The 24,193-nt window shown below is 42.1% G+C and overlaps 1 protein-coding gene across 1 annotated transcript in view; it reads right to left on the minus strand.

Moving 5' to 3' along the window:
* cacng5a (calcium channel, voltage-dependent, gamma subunit 5a) overlaps positions 1–24,193 on the minus strand; it is a 72,986-nt gene that overhangs the window by 13,428 nt on the left and 35,365 nt on the right. Inside the window, exon 2 of the mRNA XM_084128091.1 lies at positions 19,162–19,398. Within this exon, the coding sequence (XP_083984217.1) occupies positions 19,162–19,357 (196 nt within the window). The 5' untranslated portion in view covers positions 19,358–19,398. The remainder of the gene's footprint in view (positions 1–19,161; positions 19,399–24,193) is intronic.

The following is a 24,193-nucleotide window of genomic DNA, read 5'->3' on the forward strand; positions in this document are numbered from 1 at the left end:
GGTGCCGAACGTCACATCACTACTGATATTTTTAGACAGTGTTCCCTGCCAGTTCTAGTTTTTGCATTTTTTCTTTTGAGTTTGCTGTAGTTTAGTTCCAGTCTTTTGCTCTAGTTTTCTCAAGCCTTATTTTTTGGTTTCTATTTTGATTTGTTTTTTTCTCTGTTTGTAGTTCCAGTTATTTATTTCTAGTATTTTCCTTTTTGTTTATCATTGTTTTATTATTTTTCTATCTGCAGTTAAATTGGCTTATTTCTTTTCTCTAGTTGCTGTGCCGAGTCAGTTTATTTCTGTTGTGCTCTTTTCTTTTTTTTCTTTTCTCTCTTGTTGTGTTCGTTCCTGTCCTCCATTCTGATCCACCCTGGCTGCTGCTCCCTAGACCAGGCAGTAAGATGGATACAGCTTCAGTTGCAGCTCAAAGTTTCCAGCCTCTGGTTCCTCACACTACTGCCTGATTTCCAGTGTTGTCATTATCTGGTCCATCTCCTCAGTTCCTTTTCATGGTCACTCCGAGTTACGTCGGATGACGACGAATGGGGTTTCGTTTAGAAAGCCTATCACCTTCGAGTATATAAAACGAGCCAATGGCAATGAAATGCCATGGGTCTGCGGAATTTGCATAGCGTAACTCCGCCCCACCCTGGGGGTATATAAGGAAGTACGCTGGCAACATGCAGATATGTTTTCGCTTCGGAGCCGAGAGCTATTCTTCACTCCATAGAAGCCTGATTCCTGAGTTATCTCTTCATCTTTGAGACGAGCGAACTCTCCGGTGTTGGTGTGACGGCGATCTCCAGCGAGTGCACATTACCCTGCTGATCTGGTCAGTGATCTGACAGATAGTGAGTTTCTCCCTGGTCGCTTCAACATCGGCAGAGTTTTTCCTCTCACAAAAGAGCATTGCACGCGGCACGTCTTTTTACAGTTTGCTTTCGACGGGTGGGCATACCAGTACGCGGTTCTCCCATTCGGACTAGCCCTGTCTCCTCGCGTCTTCACGAAAGTCGTCGAGGCAGCTCTTGTTCCCCTCTGGGAACACGGGGTTCGCATCCTGAACTATCTCGACGACTGGCTGATCCTAGCTCACTCTCGAGACCAGGTTTGCGAACACAGGGACCTAGTGCTCCGGCACCTAGCTAGCTTGGGCCTTCGGGTCAACTGGGAGAAGAGCAAACTCTGCCCCATGCAGAGGATCTCTTTTCTCGGTATGGAGATTGAGTCAGTCGCCATGTGCGCGCAGCTTACGAGCGAGCGTGCGCAGTAACTGCTGACTTGTCTTCGCCAGTTCGAGGGCAAGAGTGCGGTTCCACTGAAACTATTTCAGAGGCTCCTGGGGCATATGGCAGCCGCAGTAACGCCGCTCGGATTGCTTCATATGAGACCGCTTCAGCTGTGGCTTCGCGATCGAGTCCCGAGGTGGGCATGGCAACACGGCACGCTCCAAGTTCCAGTGACTCCAGCCTGCCGTCAGACCTTCACCCCGTGGACGAACCTCAGTTTTCTACGGGCCGGAGTTGTTGTATCAACAGATGCCTCCACCATGGGCTGGGGCGCCATGTGCAATGGACATGCTGCCGCGGGCTCCTGGACAGGACCCCAGCGCCTTTGGCATGTCAGTTGCCTCGAGTTGCTGGCTGTACGTCTCGCCCTGCACCGCTTCTGTGCGTTGCTCAAGGATCAGCACATACTAGTCCGATCATACCGCGACAGTAGCGTACATCAACCATCAAGGTGGTCTACGCTCCCACCTTATGTCGCAACTCGCTCGCCACCTCCTCATATGGAGTCAGAAGCATCTGAGGTCGCTTCGAGCAATTTATATCCCGGGAGACTTGAACCTTGTGGCCGACAAGCTGTCTCGGCTTCGGCCACTCGCTGGAGAATGGAGATTCCATCCCCAGACGGTCCAGCTGATTTGGGATCAGTTCGGGGACGCACAGGTAGATCTGTTTGCCTCCCACGACTCGTCCCACTGCGACCTGTATTATTCCCTGACCGAGGGCACACTCGGCACGATCTTTGGAACCTCCACGTGTGGCTCCTGGACGGGACGAGGCAGGTTTGAGTACCCTACCACCAGCGGTGGTGGCTACCATCACTTCCGCTAGAGCATCGTCCACGAGACATGCCTACGCGTTGAAGTGGAACCTCTTCATCAACTGGTGTTCTTCTAAACATCAAGAACCCACGAAATGCCCGATCAGTGTCGTGCTTTCCTTCCTGCAAGAAGGGTTGGAGCGAAGGCTATCTCCCTCCACCCTGAAAGTGTATTTTGCCGCCATTGCCGCACATCACAATGCAGTTGATGGTAAGTCTCTGGGAAAGCACGACCTGATCATCAGGTTCCTGACGGGAGCGAGGAGACTGAATCCTCCTTGTCCTCCCCTCGTACCCTCTTGGGACCTCTCAGTGGTTTTAACTGCCCTGCAGAGTGCTCCCTTTGAGCCTCTGCAATCAGTGGAGCTTAAGTTCCTGTCAATTAAGACAGCGCTCCTGGTTGCATTGGCCTCCATCAAGAGGGTAGGGGACCTGCAGGCATTTTCAGTTGACGAAGCGTGCCTGGAATTCGGGCCGGCTAACTCTCACGTGATCCTGAGACCCCGGCCTGGATATGTGCCCAAGGTTCCCACCACACCCTTTCGAGACCAGGTGGTGAACCTGCAAGCGCTGCCCTTGGAGGAGGCAGACCCAGCCTTGGCACTGCTCTGTCCAGTACGCGCCCTCCTCAGCGAAGAAACATATCTGCATGTTGCCAGCGTCCGTAGAGAAGGCTATTGCAGTAGTCAAGTCTTGAAGTTATGAATGCGTGAATGAGGATTTCAGCTGTTGACAGGGTAAGGGAGGGGCGAAAGCTGGCAATGTTTCGGAGGTGGAAGAAGGATACTTTAGTGATATGGTTGATGTGTGTTCGGTATGAGAGGGTGGAGTCCATTATGATACCAAGGTTTCGGACAGAGAGGGAGGGGGTGACATTATGTCCGTCGATAAGGAGAGTAAAGTTCGGAATAGAAGAGAGGAGAGAATTTGGGCCGGTGATAAGGAGTTCTGTTTTATTGCTGTTGAGTTTAAGAAAGTTATTGTCCATCCAGGTTTTAATGTCGGAAATGCAATTGGTGATGGTGGAGAGGATAGCCGGGGTGATGGATTTGGTGGACATGTAGAGTTGGGTATCATCGGCGTAGCAGTGAAAAGTCCATGGTGGCGGATGATCTGACCGAGGGGAAGCATGTAGATGGTGAAGAGGAGGGGGCCGAGCACGGAACCTTGGGGGACACCATGGGTGACAGGGGAGGTGTGGGAGTTGCAGTTGTTAACAGAGACAAAGTGGTGACGGTCAGAGAGGTAGGAGGTGAGCCAGAGAAGTGCTGTGCCAGAGATGCCAATAGATTTAAGACGATGGAGGAGGACGGTATGGTCTATTGTGTCAAATGCAGCGGAGAGGTCGAGGAGAAGGAGGATGGATATAGAACCAGAGTCGGCAGCAATGAGGAGATAATTTGTGACTTTAAGAAGTGCTGTTTCTGTGCTGTGGTGTGGACGGAATCCGGATTGAAATGTTTCGAAGAGTTGAGAGGAGTGGAGATGTTGGTGGAGTTGTGTGATGACGGCGCGTTCCAGAATTTTTGAAAGTAACGGGAGATTGGAGATGGGTCTGAAGTTGTCCGGATTGTCAGGGTTGAGGCCAGGTTTTTTCAGGAGGGGTGTGATGGACGCAAGTTTTAGCGGGGATGGAACAGATCCAGACATAAGGGAAGTGTTAATGATGATGGTGATGAGAGGGATGAGGATTTGTTGACAGGTTTTGAAGAGGGGAGAAGGGATCGGGTCAAGCTGGCAGTTGGAGAATTTCATGGTTGAGAGGAGTTTGGAGGTGTCAGAGGGAGACAGAGGAGAGAAGGAGGAAAAACTGTGGTGTGTGAGCGGAGTGAGTTGATATTCAGAAGGAAGAAAAGCGGAGGAAGTGGATGCTAGTGAACAGTGTATGGTATGGATTTTGGTATGGTAGGATGACAGGAAGTTATTGCATTTGTCTGTAGTGAATGTGGAGGTTATACTGTCCTTGGGTTTGGTCAGTTTTGCAAATGTGGAGAATAGTGTGCGGGAGTTGGAAGAATTTGAGTGGATGAGTTGTGAGTAGAAGTTGGACCGGGCAGTTTTGAGAGCAGAATTGTATGTGGTTATGGCGTGTTTGTAGGCTTGGGCATGGACAGTGAGACCGGATTTTTTATGGATCCTTTCAAGTTGTCTTTTTTGTCTTTTGAGAATGTGAAGATCTGGGGTGTACCAAGGTGCAGAGGTGGAGAAGGAGACTGAGGCAGTTTTAAGGGGGGCTATTTGGTTGAGGCAGGTGGAAAGTGTGTGGTTGTAGAAGTTGACTAGATCAGAGGCAATCGGATCAGAGGGAAGCGAAGAAGTAGAGATGGCATCAGATATGGAGGAGGTGAGAGAGATGGGACTAATGGATTTCAGGTTTCGAAATGTAATTGTTCTTGTGTGTTTGACGGTAGGAGAGAGGGTAATGATATCCAAGGTGATGGCCAGATGATCAGAAATTGTGAGATCGGTCAATGAAAGGTTATGTATGGTGAGGGAGGGTGTGGAACAGACCAGGTCCAGGATATGTCCATGATTATGTGTAGGTGAAGTGACATGCTGGGTGAGGTTGAGGCAGTTTAAAATGTCCAAAAAGTCAGATGTGAATTTTGCTGCCGGAGAGTCGATATGAATGTTGAAGTCACCAATGAGGATAACGGACGGAGAAATAGAGGACAGCTGAGTTACGAAGTTAGTGAAATCAGAAAGAAATGATGGGCAAGTTTTGGGAGGGCGGTAGATGACTGCAGCAGTGAGTGATTGGGAACCAGGAAGTCTGAAAGCCAAGTGTTCAAATGAGGATACAACCGGGATGGGGATGGGGCGGATGGAGATATCGCTGCGGTGAATGACTGCGATGCCACCTCCACGCCGGTCCAGACGGGGGTTGTCGATGAAGGAGTATCCAGGTGGGGTGGTCTGATTTAATGCAATGTAGTCCATGGGTTTGTGCCAGGTTTCAGTAAGACTTCAAAAATCCAGTTTATTGTCAATAATGAATTCACAGAGGAGCAGGCTTTTATTGTTAAGTGATCTTGTATTGAATAGCGCTGTCTTAAGAGGCTTTTGTTGTGAAATCCAAGTGGCGGAAGTTGAGACGGGCAGGAGGTTAGATGAAGTCACGTGAAGAGTGCGCGGATGACGTATGCGGATGTTGTTGTTGCGCCGGTATCCAGGCGGGAGTGAACTACGGCCGGACCAGAAAGATGGAATACTGTTTTCGGCACTGAAGTAGTAAAGAAGATTGCGACGGGAGCCTCGGTGGATATAAGGGCGACGACGGAGAAGACAGTCTGAGAAGCTGCAAGGATGTGTATCGAAGCGCCATGGTCAGAGCCGTAGATGACAAGAGCCGCAGAGAGGCCAGCAGGAAGGTCATTAACAGTAGCCGCATAGCTGACAGGCTGCTCCGGAGTGCAGGCCGGCCAGTAACCGGGCTGTAATCCACTGCTCGAGCAGAACACAGCGGGGATGGGCCGAAGGCAACCCCGGGAGCTAGCTTGTTGGTGGTCACAGCAGAGTCACAACGTGACAGGCAGCAGATGCGGCGACCAGGCAAAGACACAGTCCAGATCTTGAGGCAGGAACAGATACCACCGGTACCAAACAAAGTCAGTAGGTAAAACCGTTTAGTTACAAACAAACTTTTTCGTCCGGAGTGAGAAGCGGCAGCCAAAATGCGCCAGCGTCCTCTCACTTCCGGGATAATGGATTTTTTCTATGTTTTTGGTGCTGATGCATTCATGTAACATGTAAGGGTGGCGCTGCCAATAAAGCACCTAAAAGCTGTCACAACGAACCGGCAAAATTAATGATTATGAATATGTAAAATATAGCAGGAGACATTTTAATTTTTTTTATGTCTGTGTCGGCTGGAAAGATGCTGACTCGTGATCTTCGCAGTAGTGAACGCGCCAGAGAGAAATGCACATTTCATACGGATTACATAAGAGAGCAGTCTGTGTTCTTTCGTTTTGAATTGTTCTGTTTAAAAGTAGACATTTCAAGCTTTATATATATGTCTCGGGTCTGTGAGGCAAGTAGGCTATACGCTGAGTTTCGGTTCATTTATGAGACAAACTCCAGGTTCACGCGCCGGCGCCTTCGTGTCGTGATTATCTATTTTCTAATATATTTACTTCTTATTTATTAAATCCAGACAATTGGTTGATGAAACATTGATTAAAATTAAGATACAATTAATACAAATGAAATTAAATTTAAAGACAGGCTTTGTGCTTTCTGTTTGAGGTCTCAGTGAAAGTTTTAAAGCAGTTTCTTAGTGTCGCTTTCAGAGCGCTCATGTCCGTAACGGAGAACTGTCCCATCCATAACATTGTTTTTTTTTGTGAAATAAATTTCGAAATAAATGCGACTTATAGTTCAGTGCGACTTAGGCTAGGCCTATATATGTTTTTTCTTCTTCATGGCGCATTTTTTGACTGATGCGACTTATAGCCTACTCCGGAGTGACTTATATTGATAGGCTACACCTGTATGACTTCTCATTTTCCTTTTTGAAGTACTTTTTGAACTCCATAATTGAGCCGAGTTTTGCCTGAAAATAGTCTACTGTTTATTACTGTGCAAAACAAATGGTTTCAGGGTCAGGCTTGACTGAACATGCTTCAGACTCGTGGTGTGAGCGGAGCGAAATTGGAGCGGGAAATGCGACGCTCCGTCCTTTTGAAATTGCCGCTCTACGCTCTGTCCAAGATCCGCCCGCTCGCGCTCCTGCTCCACTCCGCTCACATGCTCTGGTGTAGAGGGAGGGAATAAATTATTTTTGTAAATAGGACCCAAAACTGATGCTTATGTAAATTTATAATGACAATGAAACTGATTCTAAGAGTTTAAGAGTTTTGGAAAGATTTTAGGAGTAGAAAGTACTACAGGGTTAGATGTGAATCGAGAAGCTTTCAAAGGTAGGGAAGAATACACTAAAGCAGGGAGAGAGGAAGAGTAACATGTTTGTGCTTCAATTAAACACCAATTTTTTTTGTGGGCAATGAAACCAAAATATTATTTTCAGAATATTTGATTCCCAGTAATGAGTAAAACTTGGGAGGCCGAAACCACCTGCATCACGGGTCCTCTGAATAATATGTTTAACTCTGGGGATCTTATTTTCCCAAATGAAAGAGGATATGGTTTGATAAAATGAATGGAAAAAGGAATAATAAAAAAAAAAAAAAAAAAAAAAAAAAAAAACGGTAAGGACTGAAGCAAATAAAGGAACTTGGGAAGAAATAATATTTTCACTGAATGTATTCTTCCAGCTAAAGTAAGGGGAAGACTACGCCACCTTCCTAACTCTGTCTTTACTTCTTCGAACTGAGCTTTATAAATGGCTTCAAACTAAGAAGAAAAGGACTGTGTCATATGAATTCTAAGATATTTAAAGCCATTTGGAGAAAAAGGAAAGGATAATGATTCTTGCGGAATTTGTAATGCCAAATCATTAATGGGGAAACATTCACTTTTTTGGAAATTTAATTTGTATCCCGAAAAGGTACCAAACCGACCTAATAATGATATAATTAAAGGACAACTAGATATGGGGTCACTGATGTAAAGCAAAAGTTTGTTTAATTATTTAAGCTAATTAAAGTTTGATTAAAGTCTTTTATCTGAGAAAAAGACGGGAGGCGGTATGACGTTTCAGCTGATGAGCCAAGAGTGACTTGATTTGTCTCCATATTCATAGTAAAGACCACGCGTCCTCATTATTATTTATTCTGCTTGAGAAGTGGATAGAAAATTGAACTTTGTCTGCAAGTCAACTCTTTTTTTTTTATGGTGATTAATTTATGTTAATTTTTTATTATCTATACTAGTTGAGACAAAGTTACAGAATTTATCATTGGATAGCAGTAATGGATTAAATGTCCATATTGGTCGTTCTCTGATGCTCAAATGGAAATGCAGGTCCAGCACCACAGGCGCATGATTGGATACAATTATAGCTGAGTAGTCAACTTTCTTAATCATTGATATAAACAAGTTGTCTACAAAAAAATAATCTAGTCTAGAAAAGGAATGATGGACATGGGAATAAAAGGAGAATTGTCTAGTCAATGGGTTTAAGAATCTCTAAGGATCCACACAGCCGTTCTGTTGCATAAATAGAGAAAAGGCCATTGCCATATCAGAAACATTACTACTAGTGCTGGACCTATCAAGCTGAGGATCGAAAACACAGTTTAAATCACCAGCGAATAACAAATGATGTGTGTTAAGCTTGGGGGTATTAATGATAGGAGGCTATTTGCAAACTGAATATCATCCCAATTGGGACCATAAATGTTAACTAAAACCACTGCTGGGACTTGAAAAAGAGACCCAGAGACAACAATGTAATGACCATTAGGATCACAGATTGTGTCAGAAGGAATAAACTGTACTCTCTTATTAATTAAAACTGCCACACCTCTTGATCTGCTATTACATTTGGAATGAAAAATTTGACTAACCCATATCTTACGAATTCTATTGTGATCATCCAGTCTTAAATGTGTTTCTTGTAAAAACAATATATCTGGTTTGAAAGATTTAAGATGGGAGAAAACTTTAGCTCTTTTAACAGGACGATTTAATCCCCTGACATTACATGTCATAAGCCTCACAGGATGACCTCTATCTTCATCACCTATATTAACTATATAATACAGAAATTAGAAGCATGCAAGGGTTTTGATCTAAAACAAATTGTAGCCATGAATTGTAAATGACAAAAATAAGATACAAGAAACCAGAGGTTTCCCAACCCCCAACCAAAAAGAAAAAAAAAGAAAATGAACATTACAATTCCTAGATCTAATTCCCCAACTGAGGATGATCGCAGATAAAACATAACGAAAAACTACCAAAGAATGTGAACCAACAAATGAAGTCTTATGGCGCTTTTCCACTACACAGTACCAGCTCGCCTCGGCTCGACTCGACTCGCCTTTGTTTGGTTTTCCACTGTGTAAAAGTTGTACCTGTACCTGCTTCCAGGTACTTTTTTTTGTACCACCTCCGGCGAGGTTCTGAGCGAGCTGAGGCGATACTAAAATGTGACGTGAAAACACGGCAGACTGCTGATTGGTCAGAGAGAATCGTCACTATTCACTGCGTCATCATTGCACGCGCCAGACGGAGTATCCTGAATAAAACAAAACCATCCAAAAACAGCATACACTCGATTTCCTCCATTTTTCCACACAGGTTTCCTCGATTTCCACACAGGACGTGTGTGTGGGTAGCGGGTGTGTGTCACGTAGAAGAAGTCACGGCAGTTTCCTGCGGCGTCGCTATGACGACCAGGTACTATTGTGGAGGTACTATCTGCAATGGAAAATGGAGCGAAAAGCGAGCCGAGCCGAGATGAGGCGAGTCGAGTCGAGTCGAGTTGAGCTGGTACTGGTAATGGAAAAGCGCCAATATACAATTGTAAGAACTGAGAAATTAGGAAATGCCGGACAGTCTGTTTGAAGAGCAACCAGACCCTGAGAGAGGACAAAGGACCTCTCTAGAAATTAGCATTTAAACTCACCATTTGTGAGGCAAAGTCTCACCTCAGAACACATCTCTCCCCCTCTTCCCCACTCCCCCTCTCACATGCTGAGACCACATGTAAATCACCCAAGAAAATGTATAGTTTAATGTGAATGATTATCACAGAGTATTTTTCATGTTTGGTATCATTTAAAATGTCTGCGACTGGTACAAATGTCTCATTTCCAAATAAGTAAAACAAAAGGTAATAAGGTTTTTAAGAGTTTATGGATAACTGGCACACAAGGAGGGGTTGGCCTCTAGACAAATGGTCTCCCTACACCCAAAGGTGTAACCTCTGAATGCAAATTTCCATTGTTAAAAGATGTTTCCAAGTGAAAGAGGTCCTGACTATAAAATGAAATGCAGCAGAGGGTTCGGGGCCTTTTCTGTATTTCAGATTAGCCCGTGAGGCTGAGAGTGAGACCTCTCAGAGTGAGACCTCTCAGCCTCATGTATTTCTTAATGTTGGGTTGCATCTTTTCTCTTTATTCCAGAGCATTTGATGTTTTGTATCGATTATCTTTGAATTGATTATGAAATTGGCATGATACATTTACCTGACATATTAAATTGTTACATTTGATTATTCTAACTGACTTTGACATTATTTTCATTAAAGAGTTAAAAGGAATAGTCAAACATTCGCTCACAATTAATGATCCACAGATATCATTAAAACCTTTTCATTTATGGAGTCAGATGAAATAACGAGAGAATACATATTCAAATGTATTGCATTTAATCAAAAAATATTTTGCCTCGAGAAAAGGACAGTAACACATAAAGACCTTCTGCGCTGGTCGGATGCCGGCTTTGGGCCAATCGAGCGCGAGTTTACACAACATATGTGCAGCACCCTTATAAAAATGAGGTTCAAAACAATGTCAGAAATTGTATACGTTATCCAGCTGAAAAAAATTCCAATGCAACCTCGGGTTTGCACATAGTTATGGTATGAGGCTTTTTTTTTTTTTTTTTTTTTTACAGTCTATGTATGAAACCGTATGAAACTAAAAAAGTTTTTTTTGTTTTTTTCTAAACCGAGGGGGTAAAAGGAAAAGGTCGAGGGGACAAAAATGTCTTTGCACATTATTCTTCACCCCAGTTAGAATGGTAGAACTCATTGGCTCCTTTTGGCATGCTGAACAAGTGTTTTCCCTTCGTGAGTAACCCGGAGCCTTGCAGGGTACAAAATACTAAATCTGACTCCCTTTTCGTAGAGCCGAGACTTCACATCTTTGAACGCCACCCGCTTTTTCCCCAGCTCAGCGCTGAAATCCTCGTGGAAAAACACCCGGTGCCGGCGAAAGAGCAACTTTCGCTGTTGCTTACTGAATCTGAGGATGCGATGCTTGTCCTGGAAGAAATGAAAAAGAATCAGAAACACTCTGGGTTTGGTCTGCTTGGCCCTTGCATCATTGGTTGGGTTGGGTCCGACTCGGTGAGCACGAGAAAGAACAAGACTCGTGAAGAAGTCTTTCCCCAGTACTTCCTCAAAAAAATCAGTCATAAATTTTATCGGGTCTTGTCCTTCCAACTTTCAGGGATGCCCACAACTCTCACATTAGATCTCCATGAGCGATTTTCTAGATCGTCCAGCTTTTCCTTCAGTGACATGTTCTCTTAGAAAAGGGTTACAGAATTCAGTTCGGGTTTCGCCCGCCCAGGTTCAACGGGGTCCTCCCTATGGCGGTGGACCCCGAGCAGGTTCTGGTTATGGAGCAAGAAGTTCAGGCTCTTTTGCGAAAGGAGGCAATAGAATGGGTTCCTCCTCCCAGCAGGGAGTCAAGCTTTTTTACAGCCGTTACTTAATTGTTCCAAAAAAGGATGGAGGGTTGCGTCTTATTCTGGACCAGCGCCAACTAAACTGCAAAGTTCAGAAGCTCAAGTTCAAGATGCTTACACTCAAACAGATAGTGTCACAAATCAGGTCAGAGGACTGGTTTGTCACGATAGACAAAGGTTCGCTTTTGGGGGAAAAGCGTACCAATATCGAGTTCTTCCTTTCAGTCTAGGTTTCTCTGAGACTCCAGGGCTTTGCGTATTAACCTTTTGAGCGGTATGGTCCCATATATAGGATTTTTATTTTTGTGCCCCTGAGAGTACGTTCCCACATATAGGATTTAGAATGTTCAGTGACGTGACATAACTGCCAGATTCAAACTGTGCTTTTGCGCGTTGGCTGGCGCTGAGCCAGAGATAGGTGTGCTCAGCACTTGTCATACATAACAACTATGCAGTGTTTTCCACCACATAATGTTTATTTTAGGTTTTAGACATTTAAATACACATAAGCACTAGTAGACGTGTGTTATTCATATCAGACAAACATAGTGGAATTAACTATAAAGTTCACTCTATTCTCACAGGACTCTACTCTATTTTACTCTATTCTTTTGCTTTCTCAAAGAGCAGTCTATATCACTCATCAAAACCAGGGAGAAGATGTACTGTCGAGGCAGGGGCTGAGGCCCGGGGAATGGAGACTCAACCCCGAGGTGGTGGAGCTCCTGTGGGAGAAGTTTGATCAAGCGGAAGTAGACCTGTTTGCATTTCAAGAGATGACACACTGTCCAGTGTGGTTCTCCCTCACTCATCCAGCTCCTCTCAGACTGGATGCCATGGTACAGACATGGCCAAGGCTACGTCTGTACGCTTTTCCCCCGATCACTCTGTTCCCGGGAGTTCTGGAGAGGATTCGCCGGGACGGGGCCAGTCTGCTGTTAATAGCTCCGTTCTGGTAGGCCCAAGTTTGGTTCTCAGACCTGGTGTCCCTCCTCGACGGCTCTCCTCTGGAGATTCTGATCAGGAGGGACGATATTTCACCCTCGTCCAGAGTTGTGGAAACTGTTGGCTTGGCCCCTGAGGGGGCCCAGCTCATAAAATCTGGTCTCTCTACTAAGGTCATTGAGACCATACTTCAATCCAGAGCTCCCTCCATAAATAAATTGTATGCGTTGAAGTGGAGGTTGTTCACTTCATGGTGCAGAGAACATCAGCTGGACCTGGTTAACTGCCCTGTTGGATCAGTGCTAGAATTTCTCTCCACCTTAAAGGTGTACGTTGCGGCCATAGCTGCCAACCACACAAAGGACAGACCCTCTGGTTACTCATTTTCTTTGTGGCACACTGAGACTGAGACCTGCACTACGCACGAGAGCGCCGGCCTGGGATTTGGCCATTGTATTGGAAGGCCTTACTTTGGCTCCCTTTGAGCCTATCGAAGAGGTTCCAGAAAAGTTCCTCACCTTACAACTATATTTTTTCTTGCTATCTCGTCTCTTAAAATAATTGGAGACTTACAGGCCCTGTCGGTAGCTCCTTTGTGTTTAGAATTTGCACCTGGCATGGTGAAAGCCTTTTTTCACCCAAGACCGGGTTATGTGTCTAAGGTCCCCACTAATATTTTGGGGCCTATTATGCTGCAGGCCTTTTGTCCTCCTCCCTTTCATTCATCAGATCAGGTCATTAAGAAACTTAATCTGCTGTGCCCTGTAAGGGCTTTAGATGTTTATGTCCACAGAGCTGCCCTGTGGCGAAAGTCAGATCAATTGTTTGTCTGTTTCGGGTCACCTAGGAAAGGGTGCCCTGCATCTAAGCAAAGGATGAGTAAGTGGGTAGTTAAGGCTATTTCACTTGCTTATGAGTCGGTTGGTCAGCCTAGACCTATGACTGTTCGGGCCCACTGCACTAGGAGTGACACTAAAAGGGAACGTTTTAGGTTACAACTGTAATCCTGGTTCCCTGAAGAGGGAACGAGACGCTGCGTCGCCCTGCCATACTGCCTGTGATCGACTTGCTTCAGCCTATTAGAAACTAGCGTTTCTTTGTTCTGGGTATGCTCTTTTTTAACAGCAGGATAGGTCTTCCTAAAAGTAAAGGAGAGAGAGAGAGAGAGAGAGAGAGAGAGAGAGAGAGAGAGAGAGAGAGAGATACATGATTTACCAGTTGGTAACACTGGAGCTGGAGCTGGTAACTCTAAAAGGAAGAGGAACTGAAATCACTTGTTGCCTGTATATCTACAAAGTCCCATTACCAAAGTTATAAAACATTCCAGCATGCTATTTGTGAGGTAAAGGCACTGCAGAGTTAAATATAAAGAGGTACAGGATCTGCCATGCAAGACTGTACAGCGTTGAAAGATAAGTTAGAGAAAAGGAATGGAAACCAGACCAGAGTTTACATGAGATAGCAGAAAGTAAATGTGTATTACTGAATGAATCATCTGAGGCTTTAGACAAATAATGAAAGAACAATTTTACCCCAAAATAAAAATTCTTACATCATTCACTCATAATTGTAATTTTGTCTTTTCAAACCCATTTTCTTTCTTCTGTGGAACACGTTTAGGCTATGTGTTTTGTATAGGCCTATATGTATCTCTGGTTTGAATGATTTTGACTTAAAAGCTTGTGAAATTTAAACATCATGAATGCACAACAATGGTTGACATACATTTATTGTAATGTTTTTCACCTAAAAATTGTTTTTATCAAGTCATATGGATTTTTTTTTTTTTTTTGCTGACACATTGGTATTTTAAGCATTACGAGTATAAGCATGAGTATGTTCTGCCATTTAAATGAATTCACCAAACAGGATAATTATTATTTATTATTTATTATTATTATTATTTTTTTTTTTTTATTCCGCCAATCAAAAAAAGTCCTATGGCTTTAGAACAGCATGAGAGTGAATAAACAATGGAATTGTATATATTTTTTTCTTTAACATTTATTTGAAAGGTTATTTATTTGAGCCATTCACTGTAATGGTTTTGTGTCTGTGTGCTTTTATGTGGACTCTTAATTTGTTGTTCTCTGCAGAAGTGCAGTTTCAGTATGCTAACACTGAAGCACATCATGATGCAGATTAGGCAGAGGGGATAGTTTTTCACAATTTATGTGAAAGACGCTTATTTCTGCATTCAGATCATTCAGAGACACAGGACGTTTCTCAGGTTTACTTTTGGGGGCTATGGCCTGGTTTCACAGACGGGGCTTAGATTAAGCCAGAATTAGGCCTTTTCAATTAGGACATTTAAGTGACTTGGCTTAGACGTAAACATGGCTTAGATAGCATATTCGGACAGAGGAATGACGATGGCTAAGGAGCCAGTGTTCAAGCTTGAACTTGTTTTGAACCTATTTTAATGTTTACAAAAGCTTGTTCTGTGTCTGAGCTTTGTCTGCCCTGTCACTGAGTCAATAAACAACAGAATTTTGCAAAATGGCTTAGTTTCCCACATATTTTTGCACATCTTTCCTTCTGCAGAACAGTGAGATTGATCAGTGTGAGGCTTTTTTTTCCACAGTAGCCGCATTCTTTGGGATGCACTGGGGTAGCATTTCTAGGTTGCAAATTCGGCATATTTCTTTGTTTATATAGCGTTACATTGCTTTGGAACTAAGACTTTTAATGTGTGATGGGACAGGGAGATTGCGTGCACTGCATGTTCACTGGTTGAAATGTTTTTTTACCTGCGCCTGTGCCAACTCATGAGATCTAGCGACATTTGTAGCTTTGTTAACTCAGAGCCCGCATTCAAAACTTTCTCTCTGAATATCCCGAACACAATGTGATCGCGAATCATCTCGTCACTATTTGCATAATTACAGTCCTTGACAAGTAGACGTAGGTCTATCACAAATGAAAGGCTCATACTATCACGAAAGGCTCATAGTTTCCTTGCACTTTTTAGTGGAATTTATAATGTGCAAATATCACATTCGCTTTGTTCTCGACATATGTGAAGCGGTAGTAATATGACTTTAAGATCTTTGCTTCATCTGCAGACAGTGACCATGTATTAAAAATATCTCTGCCCTTCTCTCCCATAGGAGAAGAAAACTGCATTTAATTAAATCCACATTTTCGTTGACAGCTAAATAAATACTTTATGAATGTATCGCTCCTACACCATCTACAGTAGCTATCAGAAAAACTAAAACACACAGCTGAAATTATTTTCCAAATGCGTGATTTACTAACAAAACTAAAGCATGATAAATATAGTTTACCCCAAAAAAGCTTATGTAAACATGAAAATACATCAAGAATTCTCTAAATGTACTAACTTTGGACTAATGGGCTAAGGACAGCTTGAATGACTGAACAGGAATGTGTTTATTTCTTATACATTAAACCACGCACAAGAACGTTTTGATTAAAACATTTTTGTCATCACCTGGCTACGTCACTATGGAAGCCCGTTTCCGCCACGGTTGAGTAAAGATTTAAGAAAGAAAGAAAAAGATTTTAAGTCATAATTAAGTCATAACTTTCTCATAATTATGACTTAACATCTCATAATAATGAGAAACTTTCTCATAATAATGAGAAACTTTCTCGTAATAATGAGAAACTTTCTCGTAATAATGATACATTTTCTCGTAATAATGAGAAACTTTCTCGTAATAATGAGAAACTTTCTCATAATAATGACTTATCTCGTAATAATGAGAAGCTTTCTCATAATAATGAGAAACTTTCTCGTGAGAAACTTTCTCGAAATAATGACTTAACATCTCGTAATAATGAGAAACTTTCTCATAATTATGATTTAACATCTCATAATAATGAGAAACTATCATAATAATGACTTAACATCTCATAATAATGAGAAACTTTCTCGAAATAATGACTTATTTTCTCGCACTTCTACACATGCGCAAAGCAGCGGAGCAGAAGGGAGTGCCACGCTAGCAACATCCGCTGGTCAAAGTCGTGTAAATGCATCACAGCAAACATGGCACGCTCTGCAAAACAGTTTTTATCATTAAAGTCAGTGTGATCTACGAAGTGCAATCTGTCACTAAATAACATCAATTAAAAATCATCAGTATATCTTCAATACTTATCCATGCACAAGAAAAGGTGTGAAAGTAGAATGCAGAAGCAGGACGGTTACCATGGTAATGAAGGACGCCTGCTTGTGTACACCGATGGAAATTGTGTTACATGAATTTACAAAACTATAAGATTAAATTTGGAATATTACATTTATTCGTTAAGTTTAAGTGTAACATCTTCATAAAATATATCAATACAGAAATCACCTTTAAGATGTTTATGACTTTGAGGACATTTACACATAAGTGGGCAGAGGAATGGGGGAAAACGCAAGGTCTTGAGACGTGTTTTTAAAAGCTGAACTTCTTTTGAAGTGAGCGCCGCATTTTTAGAACGCCGTGTCATGCGCGAGACCATAGACATCATAGACGCCCTATCAATCGCTACTGGCACGGTCGAGCCGTGGGGCCGCCATCTTAGACCGGCCACCCGCTCCACTCAATGTAATCTGTATGGCAGGTGCAATGAGCTGTCAGCGTATTTAATTAATCATACCTCACTGAATACTCACTGAATACCATACCTCACTGAATACTCACTGATTTTCACGCGGGTTTTTTTGCTGCAAAGGTCATTCATGTAGCTATTATACAGGACACATGGTTCGGCGTATTTTAATATTCATAGTAGGCTTAACAGTAATATAATATTCTGATATAAGATATAAAGTGACCAGACGTCCAAAATCAAAATATGTGATGTAGGATATAATATTTTATATATATAATAATATATAAATATAATATATAATGTAGAATATAGTATTTTATAAATCACACACTATAAATATTATAAAGAAGCAGAAACAGATAGTTGCAGTAAAGTAAGATATTTTTAAGTTGAAGAAACGTGTGTGTATTACATTGCTTCCTGATATCACGTGCGCAAACACAATATGTATATATAAAACAGTTATGTCCGGTCGAACAATGTATGAATTAACTTCAGATTGGATTGTGTTGGTAATAGGCACTCTTTACTGACATTGTCCGTAATGATTACTGAGATGGCACATTCGGACGGGACTAAAATAACCGAGAAGCTCTTGTAATTATTACTTTACCCCACCTCTCCATGTCGGGTGAACACCGGCTGGTGCAGTAAACATAGCCTAGCTAACGTTAGCTGGCTACGATTTCAGTACAGTAATATCAAAGATCCTTGCTCCTTCTCAATTATCTGGTAATATTCTATTCACAAAATACAACCAATAGTACGGTAATGTTAAAAGTAATCCCCCGGGCCCTATTTGCGATGGTCCGCCGATTAGAACAGGAAAATGCTCCACAGTGCTCTAGCATCTTAACTGCTGCCACGCAACGAAACTAGGAGTACGACCGGTTTAAGATGGCGGCCGCATTTCTCAGTGCCCAGCGGCCAATAGGTCATCTAGTCTCTATATAACATATATGCGCAAGACGCTGCAAAAGACGCGAGCGCAACGTAGTGCGCGTTTGCCTAGAAAATAAATGAAAGAGCAGCGTAGTGGAATGAAAAAGCGCGTTCTGTATGAACGGACCCTTATCCAAAAACAGCAACTGCTTGAATATGTTTGTACACAGATTTCCAGATGAAGCGTTCTTTAACAGATTTGGAAAGGTGTGCTGTCTTATTCCTCCATCTATTTGAAATCCATGGATCATGTTGCTGCTTGTTCATACACAAAAATACAAATGAATATTACAAATTAATAAAAGACTATCTAGTATGGAAGCCCGTCTCATATGCTGATAATTTATCATTAATGTTATTCACTGCAGAGCGTGCCATATGTTTGCTGTGATGCATTACACGGCTTTGACCAGCGGATGTCGCTAGCTTGGCACTCCCTTCTGCTCTGCTGCTTTGCGCATGCGTAGAAGTGCGAGAAAATAAGTCATTATTACGAAAAAGTTTCTCATTATTATGAGATGTTAAGTCATTATTATGAGAAAGTTTATCATTATTATGAGATGTTACGGCCCAATCCCAATTTTACCCCTTACCCCTTCACTTTCCCCTACCCCTCTGATAGTCCCGCAACATATTTTCATGTCTGATAACTGGTGAATGTAATTGCAGCAGGGAATTGGCTTATCTTTTACTGTACGTCTGCTATGAACGCATTGTTTTCTTGTGGTTATATGTGAACAAGATATAAACAAACAGTGCTTACACAGTTTCATGCTTTTTGCAACATGATCAACCAGTCTTGTATGTTCTTTATCAAACAGGGACACCTGAGGAAACCCGAGAGGCTCATTCGTTATCGCGCTGACAACGAGCAACGTTTCCTGAAGTCCAAAAATCCTTAGGCGTCGAAGATATCGTCATCTCTGTTGTTTTCTGCGAACTTCAGAAGAAAAATGCAAAAAAAATAACTGTAACCCACGCAATTGAGATGACTACAGCTGACGACGGCATCTTGGAAGTTTGTGATAAACATTGGCGCATCTCCTGTGACGTAGGCGCTAGCGACGACGTATAATGACGTGTAACGGTGTAGTAGTGGTGTCCCATTTCTTAGGGGAATATTTTCACCCCTACGTGAAAAGGGGCACCCACTTTGTTTCAAGGGGCAAGGGTAAGGGGTAGGCGAAGGGTTAGGGGTAGGCGAAGGGGTATAAAATAAAGTCTCTCTCTCTCTCTCTCTCTCTCTCTCTCTCTCTCTCTGTCACACACACACACACTTACCTGCAAGAAAACAGACCCTCCAGAGCCCTGAATGGAGAGACATACGAATTTCAGTGCTCTGATTGAGAGGTAGGATGACCCCCTCTTCCAGGTAGAGCCAGTAGTCGGTGCTGACGGCAATACCCAGCAACCCCAGACTACACACAGCAAACACACTGCTGAGGAGTGTCAGTGCCTTTCTGCCACACAAACTCATCTTTCACATCAGCAGGGGGTGCAAGCTGCAGAAATCAGGAGCTGTATGAAAGAGAAAAGAGCTTAAATAACTTAATCTTCTATTTAACATCCAAATAGTTTTTTAAAATGCCAAGTAATCAGTTATTAAGTTACAAAGGAGCCTACAACACAACTCATAACATTAACAACACTATTCTTTGCATCAAGATTGTTTCTGCAGTTGTATGCACAGAATCATTTGATCAAGGTTACGGGATACACTGGGCTAGTTTTGTTAAAAGTACCAACTTCGGTACCGAAGAAATTGGGTACTGAAATTTAAAAATGTGGCGCTTTGAGCGCTGTTGAGCAGAATCGTAAACACCTCTGATTGCCCATTGTGTTCACACGCTCATCAAATATGTCTGTGATTGGCTACAATGATCAGCGCTTCAAAAACATGTTGTAAATATATATCAATGTACCTTCACAGGTGCACCATCTTCACCAAGCACTTACACAGAATAATTTGATCAAGGTTACGGGATACACTGGGCTAGTGTTGTCAAAAGTACAAACTTCGGTACCGAAGAAATTTGGTACTGAAATTTAAAAAATGTGACGCTTTGAGCGCTGTTGAGTGGAATCGTAAACACCTCTGATTGCCCATTGTGTTCACGCGCTCATCAAATATGTCTGTGATTGGCTACAATGATCAGCGCTTCAAAAACATGTTGTAAATATATATCAATGCACATTCACAGGTGCACCATCTTCACCAAGCACTTACACAGAATCATTTGATCAAGTTTACGGGATACACTGGGCTAGTGTTGTCAAAAGTACCAACTTCGGTACCGAAGAAATTTGGTACTGAAATTTAAAAAATGTGACGCTTTGAGCACTGTTGAGCGGAATCGTAAACTCCTCTGATTGCCCATTGTGTTCACGTGCTCATCAAATATGTCTGTGATTGTCTACAATGATCAGCGCTTCAAAAACATGTTGTAAATATATATCAATGCACCTTCACAGGTGCACCATCTTCACCAAGCACTTACACAGATACACACGGGAGCATTTGAAAGCAGGCTTCAGTTCAGATAGATGCCTGCTTGTGCTTTCAAACGCTTCCACTTTCAAAACACTTTCAAACACTTCCGTGTGCTCTCAAATGCGCCAATGCGTTGATCATTGTAGACAATCACAGACATATTCAATGAGCACGTGAACACAATGGCCAATCAGAGGTGTTTACGACTCTGCTCAACAGCGCTCAAAGCGTCACATTTTTTTTATTTCAGTACCGACTTGGTACTGAAGTCGGTACTTGTGACAACACTATGGGCAGAAGCTTGACCATTCGACCAGGAGGGCTCATGCTGCAATCCAAAGGGAACTATGGAACATTTGGAAGGGCGACCCCAGCAGAAAATTGAACGGGGACACTCACTGTGTTCAGACAGGAGAGCTCACTTTACGATTCAAAGGGAAAAATGAACCCGGTTAGGCTCACATACCCTCATATGGGGGAGCCCACACTGCGATGCAAACAGGAGAGCCCGGGGTGCGAAATAAATGGGTGAGCCCTCACTGCGATTCGGACCAGTGAGCTCACTCTGCACTTAGAATAGGGAGAGCTCACAATACAAATAAATTTGGGTGGCATCTAGATAATGAAGTGGAGGGTTGTGTGAGCAGCATTTGGATTATTGTATTACTTTAATGAATGTATTCATTTTCATACATGAATGTATATTGTTTGAATTTATAATTAGCCTATAGGTATGGTATTTGTCTGCATGATAAAAGGTGCAATCTGGATAAAGCGGATGATGAGTGACGTACTGAGTAATTAGGGAACAAAACAGGAGGGTAAATTCACAGGTAGTGTCTAAAAGTAAGTATGCTGATTGATGAGCATTCTTGGTATGGAAACAGTTGGATCGAATGTAGCTCTGGAAGACTTCAGAAGACCAACAAACGAGAGAGTGGATCTGCTGTTCTAAAATAACCTTTTGAGTGGTGGTGGTTGCTGCTCCTATACAAAAGGAGTGGCTGGAATATTGGTCAGCTAAGATGCTGGATTGGATGAGGACTAATTTGACGTATTTTTGAAAACAAATTTGTGATACTGTGTGATTACCATCATCAACGAATTGTGGTTTGGATTGATATTTGATTAGAGAGAGAGTCTGTAATACAGGTAGGATGAGAGAGTATTAAGGTTGAACGGGAGTGGGCAGGTCGAAAATGTAAATTCAATGTTTTTTTTTTAGTTTGATCTGTTTTACTTTGTTTGATAAAAAATTAAATAGTTTCTTAATCTAACACTTTTAAACCTTAAAAAAAATGTAGGGCAGACCTTTAGATAAAATGTTGAGGTGATTGTGAATTCTAAACAGCAGAGAAAATCAAAGAAAACCAGGATGAACATTGCTTTGAGCATACAGGGTGTGTTAACAAAGTGGTAACCTGCATGGAGGGTGGAGGTGTTACTGTTATTAGGGCATGCAGGTTGGCAATTGTTAATGCCTTTGATGAGGAGTTAAGTCTGCGGGTTATTTATTGCTGGGGATGGTTTGCAAAAAATGAGTTTATGGAAAAACTGGATTCCGCTTAAAGCCTTTGATGGAACTGACTTGGAGACCTGTAGAGTTGTTGAGATATGACATGAATGGTGTGATGGATAAAGATAAAATTTGGGGAGTGGCAGTTTGTAGGAGAGATTACATTTAAAACATTTCCTGGCTGTCCAGTTGGATTTGAGGGTCCTCTGAGAGATTGCTTGCATGGAGTCAAGGGATGCATCGAGGAGTGACTTTAGAGGGTGTTGTATGGGAAGATCGATTTTGAATATGGTGGTACTAGGGTTGGAGTTGGATTTGCCTCGGGTGCCAATGATTTGATTTTAGGAATAGGAAGACTGCAAAGACAAGGGGATACAGTTTGAAAAGGATGTTTAGGAACTGAGGAGGCCACGCAGATGTGAACCAGCGGCCTTGGTAAAATCCCCCGAAGCCGGAGGTGCGTGTACAGCATTTGGATAGTGTACAATTGGATATTGTTGAGGAGGGAAAAAGGTCATGCCATTCCATTGCTTGAGAAGTTATCATTAAGTTATCATTCACTTCTATAAGTATTCATTTGTTGAGGCAAGGTATAGAGTTAGGGAGATTTGATAGAACGGGAGCAGAATTGACGAGAGAAAGAAGGTGCGACCTTGGGAAAATATGTGCATGACGAAATTTATGTGTGGAACACACATGATTTTCAAAGTCTTCGGATCACTGTTCTTCTCACACTACATAACTGTCTGGGGTACAAATTAGTTGCTGTTGTGTGCACACTACATGACGTATCTGTGATAGGGGGTCACACATTACACAACTTTTCAATTGGAAGAATTGCAGACATCTCTGCCTGGTCTACAAATTATGTTTCACAATCAAACAAAGACAAGATTGATACAAGAAATAACGTAAGATCACAACAACAACAACAACAACAACAACAACAACAACAACAACATTTATTTATAAAGCACATTTAAACACAATATAGATTGATCCAAAGTGCTGTGCATAGGGTAACACTTTATAATAACGTTCATTTGTAAGTCATTTATAACCCAGATAGCAATTACGTTTGGGCCACATGTGGGTATTATCTGGCACATATGGCCTAGATGTGGCATGGCTGAACAGATATGGGCCAAATTGTAGCCATATTTGTTTTGCCATAACTTTAAAATCTGCGGGAAATACTCTCTTGGTTCACAACTGATTTTGAGGTATATGGCCCAGATAACAACGAACACATGAGAACCATATGTGGTTGAGCTATGGCACACAGTGAGAAACACCGACTTGTGGTAAACATTTGGCTTATACGTGGAAAAACACAGGAATCCTGAAATCAAGTGTGGCAAACATCCGCCGTTCCACACCTCAGGTTGCTCTGCATCTCATTGGTGGAGTGAGACTATGGCGCGAGTTTGACTGCGATGCTGGCCAGCTGACGCCATTTACTCTGCTTTCCTCACGACTGTGTACATTCAGGTAAGTGATGTTTTGGCATTTTAAAGTCATATAATTGAAATATGCAGCATTATGTGTCAATATTGCATGTTATTATGCGTTTAGTTATTCGTTTCATCGAGGAAGGGGTTGAACTAGCTAATATTTTCCTCCTATAACTTACAATAAAGTTTAATGTAGGCTATAGCAGTTCGCTGGTTTGCCGTTTTAAATTAAGATGTTTTTGTTTATAAATCAACAGCACACTGTCGTACACATATAAAATAGTATAGTTTGTCGTGTAGTAGCCTATTTGTGAATTAAGGCGACGCGGTCCAATGTCGGTGTTACTGTTTGTCAAAAAACCTAAATCCTAATTTGTGTTCACAATCATTCAACTAATCATAATAATATAAAAATGCCAAGAATAAACACATTAATACGTGTGCATTATTGTATGTATCTTTATTTAACTCTGAAATGATATTCAACCAAGACTTTTTCTCATGACTTTTCCCTCTTTAAAATTAAAGTTGTAATGTTAACGTTAGGCTATTAGTGTCAAGTCACAATACCAAAATTATGACTTTCGATACAATACCTGAATATTAACATGAACTAATAATGAACTGCACTTCTACTGCATATATTAATATGTGTTAATGTTAATTTCAACATTTACTAACACATTCAAAATCAAAAATTGTACTTGTTAACTTTAGTATGCACTGTGAACTAACATGAACAAACAATGAATTGCTGTATTTCTGTTAACTATCAATTAATTGAACGGCCATTCACTGCCATTATAAAGCTTGGAAGAGGCAGGAAATTTGTATAATTACTCTGATTTCTAA

The sequence above is a fragment of the Abramis brama genome, assembly GCF_963993115.1.
Source record: "Abramis brama genome assembly, chromosome: 11".
In the NCBI taxonomy this organism is placed as follows: Eukaryota; Metazoa; Chordata; class Actinopteri; order Cypriniformes; family Leuciscidae; genus Abramis; species Abramis brama.